This window comes from Apteryx mantelli, chromosome 2 (genome assembly GCF_036417845.1).
Source record: "Apteryx mantelli isolate bAptMan1 chromosome 2, bAptMan1.hap1, whole genome shotgun sequence".
In the NCBI taxonomy this organism is placed as follows: domain Eukaryota; kingdom Metazoa; phylum Chordata; class Aves; order Apterygiformes; family Apterygidae; genus Apteryx; species Apteryx mantelli.
Window position 1 is genome coordinate 14,228,384 of NC_089979.1, and position 19,065 is coordinate 14,247,448.

General features: G+C 36.3%; 1 protein-coding gene across 1 annotated transcript in view; it reads right to left on the reverse strand.

The window, feature by feature from the left end:
• The window catches only part of MTBP (MDM2 binding protein), a 31,217-nt gene that overhangs the window by 8,382 nt on the left and 3,770 nt on the right, over window positions 1-19,065 (reverse strand). The window contains exons 6-17 of the mRNA XM_067290206.1: window positions 18,525-18,669; window positions 16,874-16,988; window positions 16,079-16,207; window positions 15,148-15,242; window positions 14,305-14,377; window positions 11,468-11,585; window positions 10,091-10,264; window positions 8,780-8,893; window positions 7,245-7,409; window positions 5,803-5,896; window positions 4,285-4,440; window positions 1,077-1,172 (exon numbers count right to left, since the gene is read on the reverse strand). Of these exons, the coding sequence (XP_067146307.1) occupies window positions 1,077-1,172; window positions 4,285-4,440; window positions 5,803-5,896; window positions 7,245-7,409; window positions 8,780-8,893; window positions 10,091-10,264; window positions 11,468-11,585; window positions 14,305-14,377; window positions 15,148-15,242; window positions 16,079-16,207; window positions 16,874-16,988; window positions 18,525-18,669 (1,474 nt within the window). The remainder of the gene's footprint in view (window positions 1-1,076; window positions 1,173-4,284; window positions 4,441-5,802; window positions 5,897-7,244; window positions 7,410-8,779; window positions 8,894-10,090; window positions 10,265-11,467; window positions 11,586-14,304; window positions 14,378-15,147; window positions 15,243-16,078; window positions 16,208-16,873; window positions 16,989-18,524; window positions 18,670-19,065) is intronic.

Sequence of the window (19,065 nt, forward strand, 5' to 3'; positions counted from 1 at the left end):
CTGGTCACTTAAATTACCTCTAGTGCAGGAAAGGTCAACAGCATTATCCAATATTATTCCATCCATTTCTCAACAAGCATTCTGAACAGGCAATATGAGACTTCTTTCAGCCCACCCTCCAAACAACTTACCAATGTTACCTACTCTTGGGAACTCTGGGCATACTCTTTCTGTCTACTAACGTGGTATTTCATTAAATTGCTAGATCTGATTTCTCCACTTTCCTCAAAGTATTTTCATATTCAGCGAGAAATCACTTTTCTTATAACAGACTGCAGAATCCATTTCTACAGCTGATTAAGACTTTCCACTAGAAATAAATTCATTATCTGATAAGACTAAATTCTCTTAACTTACGAATTTCAAGGTACTTAATTTTCCTTATTTAAATTCTCAGTCTCCTGAGTAATCATTCTCCCTACAAAGATGAAAATGATTTTTATCTTTAGAGGTGAAACCATCATGTTACTCACTCTAACTGCAATTGCTTGCTCTTTGCAACTCAAGATCCAAATGTTTGGCACAGGCTCATTACTCCAGAAATTTGATTTAATCATAACTGTTACTCCTGTTTTGTTGGCAAGACTTTAATTCCAAATATAAATACAGGAGTTATCCAGATGGAAGCAAATCACAACTGCATGGTAGAAAAACCAGCTGCTCCCAAAGACCACATGCTCCCTATGATACTCCCACCACAATATCCTCCGGTTCGACAACTCTAGGTTTCTTCCCTTCACTGTATCTCCAGTTCCCACCACCTCACTGATAGTGACTTGATAGGTGCTAATGAATGCTCTTCCCCTTGTCACTCCCAATTCCAAACAAAATTCAGAGACACTGAGTATGGCTATAGCAGGGGGGGTTATTACCATCAAGGCAGGAGTGTTGATATTTAAACCAATGAAGAAAATCAAGGTAAGAAAGGGAGAGGACGGATGTGCAAAGTTATTCCAATGAATGAAATGGATACCTAAAGTTTTCCATTAATAACATTCACATTGCTTTAAGTGTTTCTGCTTGTAACGTGATTGGAAGCTGAAAACACTTTTGGGAAAAGAAGGCAGGGAACTTACTCAACTCCATGATAATGGCATCCAGCTGCTTTTTCAAAAGGCAAACCTCTGAGCTTCCGAGGAGTAAGCTCTGGCGTCAGAAGGAAAACGTTTTCACTGAAAGAAAAAAAATATACATGCTTTTAAATAGTTCCAATCCGGATGAATTATACTTCCATAAATCAAAACCAAATGTCTTGACACAGGAATACCAAAACAGCATGTCTTGCAGCTCATAAGGCCCCTGGGGTACAGTACCAATGGGAAATTAAATCTTCACTTAAGTAAGAATTTAAGTTCAACTTAACTAATATCTACTGAGCTATTATTATTCTGGAAGCTATTAGAGGTTTCGACCAGGTTAGCGGTCACTGCTCCAAATAATTTTAAATAAAGCCAGGCAACCATTACCCATTTCACAGCTGGGCAGCTGAGTAGCAGAGTGAACTGAGAGGAACTAGGAATTGACCTCCCATCTCCCAATCCTATTATCAGTGAAGTGACCCTGCTTGAGCAGGGGGGTTGGACTAGATGATCTCCAGAGGTCCCTTCCAACCTCAACCCTTCTGTGAAGTCCTTCCTTTCAGCTCCAAGTTGCTTCCTGGCCTAACAGTTACCTTTCACAGGTATCAAAACTAACCACTTGCCTCCTGTGATATTTGAATTCCAGTTAGCAATTCTCTGCAATAAAATCGCATATTTGAAAGTATTTCAACAGAATAAGTGATAACAAGACAGAGAGAACTAGCTGCCACAGCCTAGAGTACCCTGAATAGTCACATCCTAATTACCTCTAAAGCGAGGAAGAGATGAAGGCAAAAGATACAGCAGTATGCAGCTCTATCTGGAACTTGCACATTGTTCCACGTTTTGCCATTTCACATATGCTGTCTCTGCACCATTACTGCTGCATCACCTGGGAAAAACCTCCAGGAAAGATGTGGCACTGAATATAGCAAGATGGTTTGTTAAAAAGACTGACAGCCAAAACTCTAATTTGTCAAACCTCTAGTTAAGCTCGAAAAGGGAAAACAAGTGAAAACTACTCTAATTCAGCAGTCTCATATCAAACTTCTTTTTTCCTCCTGTTAGTCAGGAAAATCCTTGGGTCTATAGTCACTGTATCTGAACATCTAATATGCAAAGTTATTGATCATCCTAGAGAAGCTACGGATAAAGCCTACTAAGAAAGGTGAGCAGTTAGGAGTACAGAGTACTACTGGATGTAACAGTAAGAAGCCATGGGGTATGCTGGAAAGGAAATGACTCACTATCTTCCAGATAGCAAACTAGCTGTCTAGAAAGGCTATAAATGCAGGGAGATTCATTAACTGGAGCTCCAAGATTTGGGGTATCCTTCCCTCTGAAAGAGTTGGCACTTTGATTTTGCAGACCTGAGAACTAGTAGCACAGAGCCTGAGCCAAGCCCTTACCAAATTCAATGATGTTCATCTGAGAACGTGTAGAACTGGATCAGGTTCTGCAAGTCCAGAACAAAACAGCAAAATCCAGCAGCTCTCACCTTTTCAACCAGCATCAGTTTGGGACCCTTCTCAGTTAAAAGTAATTATTCTCCAGACTAAGTTTCAGGCATGCTGGCTTAGTAGTTTAGGGCATCAGATCAAATGGAGTTCTTAGCCAATCAATTTCTTGTATTTATTGTACTAACAATTTCAATATTCTTGCTTGGATCAAGCCAGATATATATTTTCAAGGTAAGTCACTGGCAGACCTTTCAGCCTTCAAGCAAAAACATCTAGTGTGCTTTATTATCTAATACCTTTATACTTTCCTTAGCTATCCAAGATCTCTTACAGTATTATGAGAGAGATTCTTGTTACTTTAAAGCACTTCAAGTGAAAGGTTTCATCACCATTCTTTCTAGTAATAATTGGTAAAATCCAAGCAGACTGGGGCAAAACCCCTTCAAATTCAGGCTTCGCTGGACTATAGTTCGAAGCAAACCATTCAAGAGAATCAAAATACTCTACACAGTCAGCTTCTCTGCAGCTTTCCGAAAAATCAGGGATTAAGAGAATGCTTGTAGTGAGCAAATTATTGACTTCTTCTCACACAGCTAATTGGAATTAAAACATTTTATATTACAGCCATAATCCTAAGGCATTGGCACTGATTAACTAACAACTCTGTAGAAGACTCTCAATCTTTACTGCAAATTTTCTACCCTGCTTGAATTCTCCGCACAGAACATCTTGAAGTTAGTTTCAAAAGTTCCGTAAGTATTTTTTAGAAATCACCTAAATCCTACAGACCCTTTTGCTCTCACAAGTCCTCTTACTTTACTACATATAATGAAGCTCAAAAAAGGATCATTTGCCCTAATCTAATAATTCCCTTATAAATTCCATTATTTAACACTAAAAAGGTCAAGAACAAATATAACCCTAATGACTGCAAAGACTTTCAAGCTTACCTAGTAGCACACTCCATGAACAGTACAGGTTCTGATTCTACACATGCCACCTGACTCTGTTGTACAAGTGGGCCTGACTTTAAAAAACAAAGAAACAAAAAAGTTCAGATCCGGAAAACTAGCCCATTAACTTCTTATATCAATCTTGCTGCTGAAAATGCAGTGGTTAATACAATAACATTTACCAGCAGAAACTCTAAGGATGATTCTTGCAACGCAGTCAGAGCAGGCAAGTTTCCTTCAAGGGGCACTTTAGCAATTAAGAATACTGCTAGAAATTCTGGGCCAGTATGGCATGAGGCAAACACAGCTAAAGCATAAAGCCTTAGGTTCTCATCTAACCTCCCTTGCACTGAAAGAAATGAGTCACACCAATAAAAGTGAAGTTCTGCCAGAATAAATTCTACTACAGTAGAAACAGTCCTTTGTAAACAGACACGTATACTGGCAGCAGTTCGCAGCACAGTCATGGCAAAAGCCTGCTCCACACTTTTGCAAATCAAGCTTTTATTTGGTTGTTTAAATGCATACTCCCTTCAAAGGGTACTCAAAAAAAAAAAAATCATCCTCTCTTCAAAGACAAATCTCTGAAAGAGCTAAATAGCAAGACCAGCTGGGCTGAGATAAAGACCATAAGGGTTGATTTCACTGGCAGGCATGAGATGCAAGGACATTACTAGCTGCAAACTCTAATCCAATTAGGCAATTCTGAGACTCTCATTCAGTCATTATTGGTAATCTCGTACATCAGTTCTGAGTATAGTCTGTAGTGTTTTCAATATGCTGAAATCATACCGTTTGGGAATCTGTAATGGTTGAAGATCACCAACCGGTAACCCTTCAGGTGTGAAGTACTTCAGCAACTCTTTAGCATCAAGCAATGTCAGTGACTCCTTTTGGCCATCTTTATGTCCCAGTAACTGCTCAGATGAATGTGGAAACATAGAAACTCTGGAAAAGAGAAAAAAAAAAAAAATCTAAGAAAATTGTTATTTTTTAAATGAAGTAATTTTGTTGCATACAAAAAGAATCACTGCTAGTCCACAGCAATTAAACATAGCTTATTTCCAAAGTAAAATGAATAAGATTGTTACTTGAGAACACTTACATGAAACCTGATGATTAAATATATTAGATGCAAATTCTCTACCATCCCACTGAAGAAAGTAATTTTATCGTTTTATACCTTAGTTATGAAATACAACATAGGAACTACATTATTCATCCTGTTTTTTTTCTATTTATGGACTTCTAAGATCAAAAATTAATTCCCATAAAATAAAGACTTACAATATGCAGCAAAGGAACCATAAAACCACCATTGCATGCAATTCCCCAATCTATTTTCTAGTGTCTTCAATGAAGTACAGCAAAGTTCTCTCTCCTCTACTGCTAAGCAACACACTGGACTCCGATTCAGGATAAGCAGAAGGTTACCAGTTCGGCATAGGATGAAATAAATATTAACTGACTATGAAATAGAAAGGTCCTTTTGGAAGCTTTTCAAAACTTAGAAGGAAAAACTTTACCTGTTTAAGAAAAAGTCAATACTATTTAAAAAAAAAAGGCATGAGAAAGCAGAGATCTAATGTGAGAATTTGTGACATGCAGAACTCCCATCTAGGCCATGGCAACTGTGGTATTTGAAAGACAAACATGGGATGGAAATGATAAAGAGAGAGAAAGAGAGAGAAGTTAGACACTTGGCTTTAAAACTCAGTCATCAGATGTGTTAAGATCCAGAACAGACCACTAAAGTCTTATACAAAGTGAGAATTAGGTAGAAACCAAAAGGCTGTCTTAACTGACACGAAGGCCTACAGGTTTCACAGAAACAGCACTGAAGGAAAAACAAAACCAAATATACATTTCAAACGTGAAACCAATAGATCCGCCTCCTTTAAAATTATGAGAGACTTGGTATTAGTCCCGACTATTTAGGAACTACAAAGAGATCATAACCACAGTGCACATGAAAAGCTTTTACATGTTTTTCTAGTATGGCTGAAGCCTAGAAGTGCCATTTCATCTTTAATATAGCTCAAAGTAACATAGTTCCAAAGCTAACTTTCAGTTATGTTTCGTCAATACAATTCAAAGCAATATTAATCTAAATACCAGGAAGTTATCCCAAAACACCCTTGGAAATTGACAGTCCAACAGAAACTTAGCATCAGTCTTAAGCAACGTTTCCTCTGAAAGACTACCAATATATTTCAGAACAGTTTACAAAACGTCTGTCAAAATACACAATTCCTCTAGAGTTATGCTTAATGCCCATAACTGAAAAAGCCTACAGTATTTAACCATTACCTCACTTTTTGTTTACTTTTTTCAAAGTTTTCCAAATTCTGAAGAACATGTCTTTCTGGCCACTCCAATGGATTTGGCTCCATTAAATCGGAATCTGCAAGAAAATATCCACAGTGAAAGCAAAAGTATTATTGTTTGCTCACAAGTAGCAAAACACAATTTGTCTCTAAATGCAAAGGAATTTACACTACCAACAACAGATTTCTGGCTCTCAAGACTTTTAGAACTCCACAGGGTATCAAAAGAAGTGCGTTCTACCATGCAGACATCCACAAAAGCACATTTGGCATTGCTAGAATCATGAAAAGCACTAGAGAATTAAAGTAATGAACTATAGTTTCCAAGATTCCTTTAAGTACTCCAAAAGCAGAGGAAGGGAGAGTGGATACTAGCAAAAGAATGCTAAAATAACTACGGTGAAAAGGGTGTTGCAAAGATAAGCAACCATTATTGTACTGTGCTCACGTACACTGGTACCACACGAAGTGCCAGGACAGACATGATAGTCATTTCCAAAATGCTAAGTGCAACCCTATCAGCCACTGTGCTGCAATGCATCATATTGAAACGAATGCTGGCTGGGGCGGGGAGGGGATGGAGGAAAAGACGACTAATGCTTATATTGTGGGGGGGGAGCACAAAACCAAAACACAAAACAGGTACATCACGCTAGCAGTGCAATTTGATGAATTAGGCAAATACCAACCACCTTGTTCTGTTGAACGTGAAGAGATTTTGAAACCTTGCCCCATGCAGCATAACTTTATGAATTAAAATTGTCACTCAATAGGATGTACTGGCATTACTGGGTTTTCTACAGACCTAAACGTTTGGAGCAAGACTGTCTCTCTGGCTGGGAGACACAGACTGGTTGTTCAACCAGACGAGTTCACCAATGTGTCAGAGCTTTCCCAAAGGTGGATGTAGGAGATTCTACCCAACAGCTGTGTTGCCATAATACAAGAAACTATAATCATAGATATATGCACACGAACTTTACAGGACTTAACTCACGAAAACTGGACATACAGCAAGTGGACATACAAGCAACAGAGATGAGAAGTATGCTAACATTTCCCTTGAAATACAGGAGAGCGGGGCGGGGGGGGGGAATGCATGCTTTCCTGAAGTGTTTATATACTTATAATAGAAAGTTGGTAACCCATAGTAGAAGTAAACAGTAACACCATAGGTAAATCTGCCTTGTGCTGTGATCCTAAGTGTTTTGTGTATCAATTTTTTTGTCAAGAAAAAAAAATTGCCAATAGTTAATGCCAAGGGTAATTTCAGCTTGCAAAAAAACCTAGAAAGCTATTTTATTTTTCTTCCAGTTTTTTCCCTCTTTTGTCTGGGTCAATTCTTTTAGTAAAGAATTGACAATAGGTATGAAAATACATCAAGAAAGATCTTAAGTAGTGAATTTTTTAAATAAAGATACTTACCAGAAGTCACTGTGTATGATCTAGTTTTATTGGCAACTTTCTGTAGAACAGGTTTAGGAAGATTAGTATTGCACAGTTCCAAAAAACACTCTCTTGTAAGTACTAACAAGTTTTTGAGCTCATCAGTAGAAATAACTGGAGGCTGCTTGGCCAATTCCTTTCTCTCTATAAAAGGAAAGAGAAAGAAAGAAAGAAAAGCTATTGCATCTGCTAAGAATAACTGGAGCCTCCTTAAAGAAAAACAAGTTAACTTGACACTTACTATTGTATCCTTGAGGAAGATGTTGGTGATTTATTCCACAGGCAAGTAAGAACACATAGCAGTAAGAATGGCTGAAATTACATGTGAATCACCTTTTTAAAGTCTTTTTTTATGTGTATTTCTGAGTACTTCCAGGTTTGAATCTCCCAAAGATAAACATCTGGACATGCTGAACCTGAATATGAAAGGCTCCACTACAGAGTCTGCTATAGGATACCGTCACCCACCGTAACTATTTCTACTGCCATTACAAGAGTGTGGCTCCAAGATACCCGACTGTGTGTTCCAGGCTCTTTGGTCAGAACATCAATGGTCAGGCAATTCTGATATGATTTTATAGCATATGATTCTGATATGATTTATCAAACCCCAGCTGCTCCTATTCAGTCTTTATCCTAATGGAACTGGGTGAGAGAATCAACCATAACTGAAAGTAAAACCTAAGCTCTAAGACAGCCCTAAGTTCAGGGTTTAAAGCATGTGGGAATCTGAGAACGACCGTAAGTTAAGGCAATGTGATGGGGAAAAAAATAATGGAAAAGACTACGAGCACAAAACTTGTTCTCATTAAGATGGTATTCTGTTAATGATAAGCCACTTAAATTAGTTTTATAGTACGCCATTTTCAATAATCCAGCCAGTCTCTCAGAGGCATTTTTCGTTTTAATTGAGTCATTTTGAGCAACAGACTTAGACTGAAAAATCCAGGATGACCAGTGTCCAAAATCTTTGCAAAGTAATGAAAATCTATAAACCTGATTGAAAGTTCATTCTCTAAGATGATACCCATTCACAGAAACAACAAATTTATGATGCATACATGCCCTCTGCTGTTTAAGATTTTTGGAGGGAAGAACAAAAGGGTGGAATTCTTGTATTTGTAGAAGGCGCATCCAGCAGTAGGTTTGAAAAACAAACCACAAAAAAGAAAAAAAAAAAAATCACAAAGCAGGGAAAGAGTTAACTACTACAGAATAATTATTCTGAAACTACACTCAAGCCTTCAGCATACTATTGTAACAAAAAAAAAGAAACAAACCTCATCAACTTAAACTAAAGTTCAGCCTCTCTTTTCCTCAGTATTTAAAAGCCATTATCTGACATGTTGTCACAGCTGTATTGCAGAAAGTTTCATTTTTAAAGCTCCCCTTTTTTCTTCACAAACTGACCAGTTTATCTGGGTTTTGTAGGGTGACCTATCACATTCAATTTGAAATGAAGACTTTTTTTTAATACCAATTTGAGAACACCTCATGTTTTCTCCATTACTTACTGAGATATTCCTTCAAGGCAGACACCTGGATATGAGACAGTTTCTCTTCTCTCTGTACAATCTGCTCTCCACAGAAATGCGGAAGAGACTCAATGAAGTCTGCAATACGAAAACCTGTATAGGTGAGGAGAAATCTGTTATCAAGAGTTTCTCGTAGGACTGCAGCGATACCAGGTCATTCATCTTATTTCTTAGAAAGTGGATTTCAAGAAGACACAAACACAGCAGACATACAAATTTCGTATTAAGGAAAAACAACTAGAATTTAACAATACAGCATACAGCTAATCTTAAAGAATAAATTACAATTAAATTAAGACACCAAGGGGATAACTTGGAATAGATGATATACCAGTTTTGCCATTAGTTTTGAATTTGCATATAAAACCAATATATGATAATACAGTTAACATGACTGACACTCAAAGAATGTAAAATTACCACCAGTTTGATAGCAGGAAAGAAAAATTCTCTCCCAACATATTGCCAAAAGACTGAAAGTCCTTGACAACCTACTAGTGGGATTTTAATCAGGTAAAATGGTAAGCAGTCAGTCATATACCACACAGATTTATTCTGATAATAAGGAAATGAGAGTATGCAGGTCATTCTGCTCTTTTTCTTTGTCAGTGTTATTGAGAGGAAATACATGAATTAGCAGAGTTAGCTAGTACATGTACTTGTAACAGGACAACTATTCTCTGGAAACTGTCTACATATATGCTCTTATCTGGTGGAGCAGATGACCAGCTGCTAGCTCTTATCCTACCACTCCACAGTAATATGGGCATCTACCAGGTAACTCAAGACACAGTCATGGAATTCCACTTGTTTGCTTGCCCTGAGGTTTTTATTTTAAAACTTCAACGAAATAGATTTGTCAATAGATAATCAATTAGATTTTAGGCTTTGGGTAGTCAGTCTTTGTAACAATATATTTTTTAATTTTAAGTCTTTGCAGATTTGATTTGCATGCCTATTACCTGCATTTCCCTGTACAATAAAACATTTGCACTGCCTACTGACAGTTTTGAGAAATGACTGACTATAAGTTTAAGAATTTGTTTTAAAAGATAAAGTAGTAGTAAATTGTGTAAAAGTATTGGTTCTTATTAATATTTCTATCAATGTTAAAAAATTCAAGAGGCTTGAAAAAATACTGCAGAAACAACACAAAGATATACATCAAAATGTAGTGTTCCTCCTTGTTCTCTCCCTTCTAACATAGATTAATATAAATAAGATGCATGTATAAATTTTAGTAGCATTTACCTGCCTTCAGATACTTTAAAATAAATAAATAAGTCTTACTTGATTCTGTTTCTCCTGTATTTGTCTTCAGCTTCCCATTTACCGCAGCAAGAGCAGCCACTCCATTGATCTGACTGGCTGAATGAATCAAGGTTGCTTTACATCCTCCAGAGCCATTGCCTTGTAGCAAGAAATAATATCGGCAAGATTCTCCTTTCAGTTCAACTTCTGGAACTTAGAAACATCAGCAGACAACTGTGAATCACCTTCAGAAAAACAGCTTTAAAATAAGTTACATCAGGAGCACCTCTCCAGTACAGTGGAAATGCTAGTAATGTCACCATCTCTGTAATCATAGCCTCTCCGCTCTGCCACCTCCAAACACCCATAGATCATTTTGAATCTATATATTGCCAGCACCCACTCCATACCATTAAGCTTCTTGTCCTCAATTACACAGCTCTTTGCAATTCCTCTCAATTTATTGCCTCTCCCCAGACCTCCAAACCCACCAGTCTTTGCCAGTAATCCTCATCTATATACTTGTTACAAACACTATCTTCAGCAACCAACAGGAGAAGACACCGCTCCTCGGAATCTTCATGAATTATATATTCAAAAACCACTGCATAAACAAAAATCACATAAGGGAGAATCCTATGTCTTATCCTGTCCTAGGGAAGCACTGAGCTGTCACCAAGCTCCTTCCAACCTGATGTTTTTCTGTCCCTATGAACCTCACAGTCACTACTCGTGCAGTGTTTCCACTTTCAGGGCAGCATTCAGTATAATGTGACCTAAAACACTGGATGACTAAGAAACTCCATCCAATGCAACCTCCTTCAGTCCGCACTGATTCTGTTCTCTCACGTCCTGAATAAAAATTCTAACTATTAGTACACTGTCTAAGAGGAGTTGGCTGCCATTATCAGATGCCCATAAGGAAGAAGAAGAGGCCTATTTTCAATCACAAGTTAAGCACACTGGTTCTCAGGGGAATGGAGGCACCGAGCATTTCCTGATGTTTTGCATCTGCTGTGGAAGAGGCAGAAATCAAATGCAAGTGCAAGAACCTTTGGAAATGCTTAAGTGAGAAGGGAAGCACCAAAGTGAAGCACACTGGTTTTCCATCTGCAGAAGCAGCTATCTTTAGAAAGGTATGTGGAGGCTGGATCTTCAGCTGAAGGACAGCACACAGAGATGGTTTAAAACAGCTGCATCATTTCCCTAGATCTTAGAGTTAACCATGACCATCATATAATTTGACTGCATTATTTTCAATTTTTCTTTGCAACAAGTCTGCATAGCTGGAAATGCATCCACCAAAACCAATGAAGACTGCAATCACTGCCTGATTTCATTTAAAAAAAAATATATATATATATAAAATATATAATCAGAATAAAATACACCTGCAGTCATCGTCTTCTTACTTACCAGTAATGATCTTAGGTTTTCTAGCCATATATTCCTTCCATTTCTTCGTACTCAGTTGGGCAGGGGATGGGATCAGGACATTGCTTACATTACATGGCAATGCAAATAAAGCTCCCACCTAAATAATGACAGCAAATACAATACATGCAATATTACTGAAAGCTACTCTACATTTCATTTTTTGAGCTACTGATTAGGCATTATTTCAAATGTATTTCAATTAAACACAAACATCTTTACTCAACACTTTTTTCATTCACATCAGTTGAGATGGAACATCAGTTGGCACAGATGCTGTGAAAGCTGTGTTTGTTTTTGCTCCAGTAAAGAGACAATTAATTGCTGAATTTCTATTTCATACATAAAAAGGTCTCTACTCCAAATGTTGCAACAATCTGGCTAAAAATACTTCTGTAGAGTAGCATCCAGAATGAAAAGATAATTCAAAGAAATAGTTGGAAGTACCTACTTTGCATTCTTTTGAAAAACGTGTTTTTCCCCCCCTATATGTTATCTTCCTCAAAAAAATCTGATACTGGACTAAGTTTATGCTCATATTTAAATTTCAGGCCAATAATTACTACTAATAAAAAAATACATACGTATTTGAATCTCAGGTTATAAAACACTTTTTACAGCTATTAGAAAAGACTACAAATGTATAATGTTTCCAACAGACAGAACAAACCTTTAGGAAAAATTTTAATTTTAAAAACGTATTTGATTCAACATGTGCAAACTCTAAGAAGTGGCCTGCAAATGTGTTTTGTCTTTTTTTTTTTTTAAACAAGTAGAAATACAATTTCTTACACTGTAGAAGATACTTGACCAATGTTCAATATCTTCTTTTAAAATGAAAATTATGGGAGCTATAGACAAATATAAAACTATTCCAAAAGATATTTTTGGTATGGTTTTAGAAAAAGGGCTTATTTCTTTTTTGATTAGGCATAACAGAGAATGGAGTTGGGGGGGAGGAAAAAAAAACTACTAAAAACCTAAATAAGCTGAAGACTGGAACCACAGTTTTAAACATACGGCTGAAAAATGGAGTTCCAATTCTACACTAAAAGAACCTTAGTTATGCACTATAATTATATCATCATTTTCACATTGCAGGCTCCGTTTGGATTGGCACGGGTTTATTTACAAACATCAGAAATCTTTCATAAACATGCCTGCATTGCCTTAAACATTGAGAAAAAAAACACCTTCAAACTAATATTGCAGCTACAAATAATCATGCTATCATTCCAAGAAAAGAAAGATAGGTTTGTAGGTGTTTCAAAAACTCTTATCCAAAATACAAGCTTAGGAGGGCTCATCCTAAGGAAAAACGTAATATTGTCAATTGCAAAAGAATTTGACCAACATCTGCAATTGCAAATTGACAGAAACTTAAAAAGGCATCAGGCTACAGAGACAGAGGAGTTCAAGGTGTACCGGACACTAATACATATTGTAAAGGCAACAGCTGCATTTACCAGCTGTTCCTTAGATTGCAGATGGAAAAGTTTGGCTGGGCATAAAGGCCATCCTCACAGGTAAATCACCAGCTCTTCCATATTTTGGGGATAGCAAGGGGCTATTTAGCATGACGTTTAGCAAAGGACACAACCATTCTTCTAGGACACTGTCAGGAGAGCAGCAAGTAACAAGGTTTTGTCATAGCTGGGTAAAAAGTAGCAGTACAGCAAAAAAATCACGTTAAGATGAGTTGTCCTTATTTAGATTTTTTGCCTTTAAATGTAGTTATGTTACAAATGTGATGTCTACCTAAGGTACACAGACCCCTAAACAGCTTTGGAGATTAAAAAACAACAACAACAACAAAAAAAACCCCAACCAACCCCCCTCAAAACCAAACCCCACAGTGAGATAGTTAAAAAGGAACTGCTTTTTAAAAATGCCAGGATTTTTTCAGACAGAGTGACATTTGTTTCTGCAGTCAAAAATACTCTAGCTACAACTGACAAAAGCCAGAGTGTCTGTGATGCAAATCTGCTAATAGATAGCTGGAGGAACGTAAAAAGGAACCAGTTGAAGGAATGTCTCTTTCAAACATTGTGTGACAATGATACAGATCAAAACGACATACAAGACAGACTGGGATAGCAAAGCTTTACCCAGGTTTAAATAACATCTGATAGTATAGAAAGATTCATGATCCTTGATCTTTTAATACGGAAACAAACGAAAGGTCTCACATCCGGCTATGACAATAAAATAAGATTGAAAGAAAAAAAATATATGGAAAAGGTACCAAATGCCCATAGGCTCTTTTTCCCCATGAAAAGGGGAGGTCTAAGAACAGCCAACACCTGGAATTTAAAACAAGAAAAATTCAAATTCAATGTAAATAACTTTTTTAAAGTTTAACATCAAGTTTAACATAAATTAGCCACTGGATCAAATCACCAAGCAAAAGATTATTATCCACTTGAACATACCACATCAGAATGGAAGAAAGGAAAAACGCTCACCACTTCAGACTACCGAGATAAATTTTATAACCTGAATACAGCCCTGCCTTTTGCTAAAGAAATGTTTGAATTATGAAAATTACCAAAATATATATCAGGATAGGATTCAAAGTACCAAGATATTTTAGGAGATCAAAACTTCGTTAAGGTAAAGAAAAAGCTTAACAGGTTTACAGACTATTAGGACCTAAAAATTGCTAGGACCACGCACCATTAAAAACAGAATTTGCTTTAGAACTTAATATTAAAGGAACTTCCTCAGAGATTAGGTATTAAAATATTATTCCTGTATCTTTTAAGAGCAATATACAAGTCTTCATTTTTCTGATAAGCTCGAATAAAAAGATGTCATACCTTCCCAGAGAGAGAAGAAATCTGGTCAAGAAGCAGCACAGATGCCTTCTTTATATTCTTTCTTGCCAGGCTCCTGAACAGAACAGTTTAAGGAATCTCATCTTCAGGAAGAATTGTATGTATATCTATTTTATAAATCATGTTTTAAATAAAGACTGCAAGTGTCTAACGTGTAACACTCAAGTACCATAAAATATACTAAACTTAACTTTCTGGACAAAGTGGTACATTTACTTTGGAAATTTGATATGATGAAATACAAGATTGCTGACACCTTTAATATAGTCAGGGATCAACAGACAATTTAATATAAAAATACTAGGAGGCTCATACAGCCTAGCTACCAATCATCACACCAAGACTAGGACTCAAGAAACATAGATCTGAACCAATACAAATGCACCTTCAGACCTCTGCAGTACACACAACTCCAAACAGAAAACCTCTGCCAGACTTTGCTGCAGATTTTGCTTCTATGTAATAAAAACATTATTTGTGGAAAAAATGTTTCTCTACCGTGAAGCACACTATATACACTAATGTGAGTAAGGTTTGCATTATTTTTTAAACTTACAGCACCAGCATAATAATTTCTCTATTTTTCCCCACAAATAATGTATCTATCATTAGATCAATTACACAGGCAATAAAATGAAAAATAGCTGGTTAGCATAATTTAAATGTCAACATACAAAATCTAGTGGTGAAGAAACACTGTATGGCTTTATTTTAGCAAGCTGGAATGAAAGACAATTCTTGGTACTCCTTCAGTGTTATCTGCACCGTCCTGATTGTTTTCTTTCTGCTGGGGACCATTATCATTAGATACTTAAGAAAGGATACAGCTCGAATTCCAGATCTGATATAAAATAGGAGGGCAGATCAGAAAGCATCACCACCTGCAAAAATTCTAACGCAGGACCATAGTAATGAAAAACCTGCAAAGAGATCAAACTGATAAGTGGCAGCACTATACATGACATGTTATCTCAGTAAACTTTGTTCAAGTGTTTTGTTGGAAGGACTGGTCTTGCAAGTATATCTGAAAGAGGTATAAAGGAATATGAGGGGAAGATTTCACAGTACCATATTAAATACAGTCATAGAAAAATACAGGGAAGGTATGTAAGTCTTATTAAATAAAGACTTACATCCTAGAATGCCAACCGTGTGCATTAAACAAGCTGTGTCAGACTAATTCTTATTCCAATTCAAAGGAGAAAAACAAAACAAAACACCCTACCAGGACCAGCCAAATGCAATCCAAAACATGCATGTTTTAACAATGAAAATAATATTCTTAACTGATGTCAGTTTTGATAACATGGATTTTTGCTTTCATCAATTATAATTCTGTAGTTTCCACCGAAGATCTACTTCCAGCGGAAAAGATAAACAGCATTAGTAACTTTTGAATAATGTTCTTTTAAAATGAACTAGAAAAGTTCAGATAAATATAGAATTCATAAATAAATTACATATTTTGAATGTAAAGATTGCACAAATTTTCAACTTCAACTTTAATGACATTTTGATATAACATTTTTAAGAACAAACATATCAAATTTTAAGGACCTGTTTTGCCTATATATGAACAAAAGAAGTCTTCCTCAATGTATAGTAAAGACTTCCTCAAGTCTTCCTCAATTATGTAAGCATTACTTTTATACTTGATTTTCTATTTCAATTAAGATTCCCCTAATCATCAATTTTTTCAGGAAGGCAAATCAGGTGTATTATAGTAGCTCAAAGAGACATCAAGAGTAAGACTTACTTCTGCCAAAGTATCAGTATTCCTTGGCTCCTTCTTAGCAGCAAAGCAGGAATTTAAATGTGAAGTGCTAAATGGCTTTGCTGAAATACCCTTCATGCAGAAGTCTGGAAAGCTGACTTCTGATCCAAACTGGAAAATGAGGAAACATAGTGAAAAGAAACAGATATAAAAAGTGGTGCTAACAAGACTGCTCTGACATTATTTATCCTATGTTCAATTCACTGTTGTAACTAGTGGATGAAGAGTGAAAATTTACATAAGAAAAAATATTTCTCTTCAGCCAGTTACACGTATTATTAACAATTACTATTACAGTTGATTTTAGCAGATCTATAAAATTAGATAAAAATATGAGGTTTAGGTAACCAAGCACTACATCCAAGACTTTAATACTGAAAGCATAAACATGTTTTTCACAGTGACAAAACCTTCAGTCTTTCCAGAAACATTAGATGTGCGCTTACAACAACGACTTAAAAACCTGCATTATAATGATTTGTGGTAGATAGGGAAATCTGATTTTGAACAAAAAGTTAAGGCAAGTATTTCAGAGGGTGCCTGAATTTCTGAAATTCAAATCCAGATACTTTGATCTCATTTGTTCTTTCATCACGCTAAAAAGCAAGTTTTTCTCCCTTCCTCCCACTACTTCTCAGAAATGCAGCACCAAATATTTAGAAACATTATTTTTCAGAAACAGGTTGTCAAAAAGAAATTTGGCTAAAAGCATGAAATGCTTCAAATAACGTACATAGACTTTTAAAAAGTCACTGCAAGTAAAAGTACTTATTTTACCTTTCTTTCCCATATCTGAATCTTTCCCCTCCAGAGTTCTTCTAAATCAATAGTATTCCTGAGATTATCTGAAGATACAAAGTCTGCTGATAGATAGTCTGCAATTTTTTGCCACCTATTGTAAAAATAAGGAAGAATTAATCTCACTGAGTTTAATATTACAAATTAGCATGCAGTGCACTTTGATTGAAAACACTTATTACTCCTTAGCACTGAGTAGTCTTGTGTATGTTTAGAGAGAAATATATATCTTTACATTCCACAAAGTACAAAATGATAGAATTGCTGGTTCAGGCTTTGTAAAGGAAGTTGTTCATATCCTTCCTGAACGCGACAGCAAAGAACTTTGTCAGATACCAAATAACACTGGCAACGGCAAGCTGTAGGTATACCACAGTAAGGTCGGGCGCTAGTAGCTGGAGCAAAGCTAGGCAGCTAGCACTAGTCCATCCAGTCACTTTGAAGTTAGCCTTGGAAGTAGAGATATGACTGCAGTGCAAATATTACAGACAGAGACAGAACGAACAGTATCTGCACATCTACTACTGGCCATCCCTTTTCTAAGTGAAATCAGCACCATAGAGAGAACAGGAAGAGCAAGTGAGAGGACTTTCAAAGAAAGCGAATGCCCAGATGGTTTCATTTTTACATAAATAGCAGCAGCAGAATTTATTCAGTCAAAAGTTGGCTGCACAGGAAGATATCAATAAGCACTGAGGTGAGAAAGATTTTTTTTTTTTTTTTAATGATAAAAGTCACTATAATCAGTTTATCTTCTTCTGTAAACCTTAGTAAGTATTACATGATATTGCCAATTCTATCCAAGGACTAAGCATTAGACTTTTTCATTTTAATCAGTTTTGTTAACTTGTGATTAAGCTTAAACATATATTCTGTGAAGCAGACTCGATTTTGGGCAGTGGGGAGGAACAGAGGAGACCTTGTCAAGTTATTAAATACACACACAAAATAATTTTCTCCACAAAAGAGAAGAAAATAAGAACTGTGGCTTATATTGAGACATATCAAAGGGAACATATATCAATTAGAAGAGGACACCAGGGATTTTTCTCTAAGAAATTAGCTGTTATTGGACTTAGTTTCAAGTTGAATTAATAGTTCTAGGGTTAAACCTCTTCAAAAGCATAAAGGAAGTAACAGCATTTATACTCTTTGAAGAAGGAGCAAAAGCCAGTCACTTTTTTTTTAATGTAATACCAAAAGAAATAAAAAATTTAAAGTAAAACAGGTAGAGTTAGACATTAATTTTATAAAAATTGGAAAACTAGAACCACTATGAGTTATTGTGTAGTATAATACACCTGATCTTCAAAACATAGTATGCACACTGAAGCCACTGGTGAAGTTATACTAATGGAAAGTGAAGTAAGGATGAAAACATTTTACCTTCTGCTCTCATAGAAAGATACTTGAGAGGGCTTGCTTTTTTGCTTACCCCTTTGTTTAGGTCATGTACTTAGAATAAACGGACATGAGAAATTCCTCCACTCAAACAATGACAGGACAAAATCTACATACTTGCAAAGAATACCCATCAAGTACTAAAGACACCAAAGCATCTTATTTTAAAACACTAACATATACCAACATAAAACGTGAGTTAGTTTGTACACCTAAATGAACAGCATACCCTTTAGAGTCGTTTGCTGCAATGGTGATTTGTGCAGAGTGCCACTCTCTCAGGTGTTTCAGCGCACCAACGGCAGGTAAACAGTCTTTTAACCTGGGTACATCTCGTTCAACAGCATGCAGTATGACATCAACCATTGCTCTGCCTGTGAAAACAGACTCAGATTACTATTATTCAGTAGACAATTCAGTCATTTAAAGACAGAAATGTTCCACAGAAAGTGATGATTATAGGTTACTGAAATGTGCTTAAAGATCAACTTTAAATAATTCAGGAAAGATTTAAAACACTTAATGCATTTTAGCTCAACTCTAGCTGCTCCTTTTAGATTAACACAAAATAGAGTTAGAGTTGCCATTCTCTCAGTTCTACACCTTTCTCTTCTATCACTGAACAGTGTTTGACAGATTGTCATTTTCTTCCTTTTAACATCTCTGAACTGCATATGTCTCTCTCTTTCCACCCCCAGCTCTTTTGCTATCCCACCTCAACATTATGTATTCCTTAACATACAAGGTGATATGAATCTCTAATTCATGGA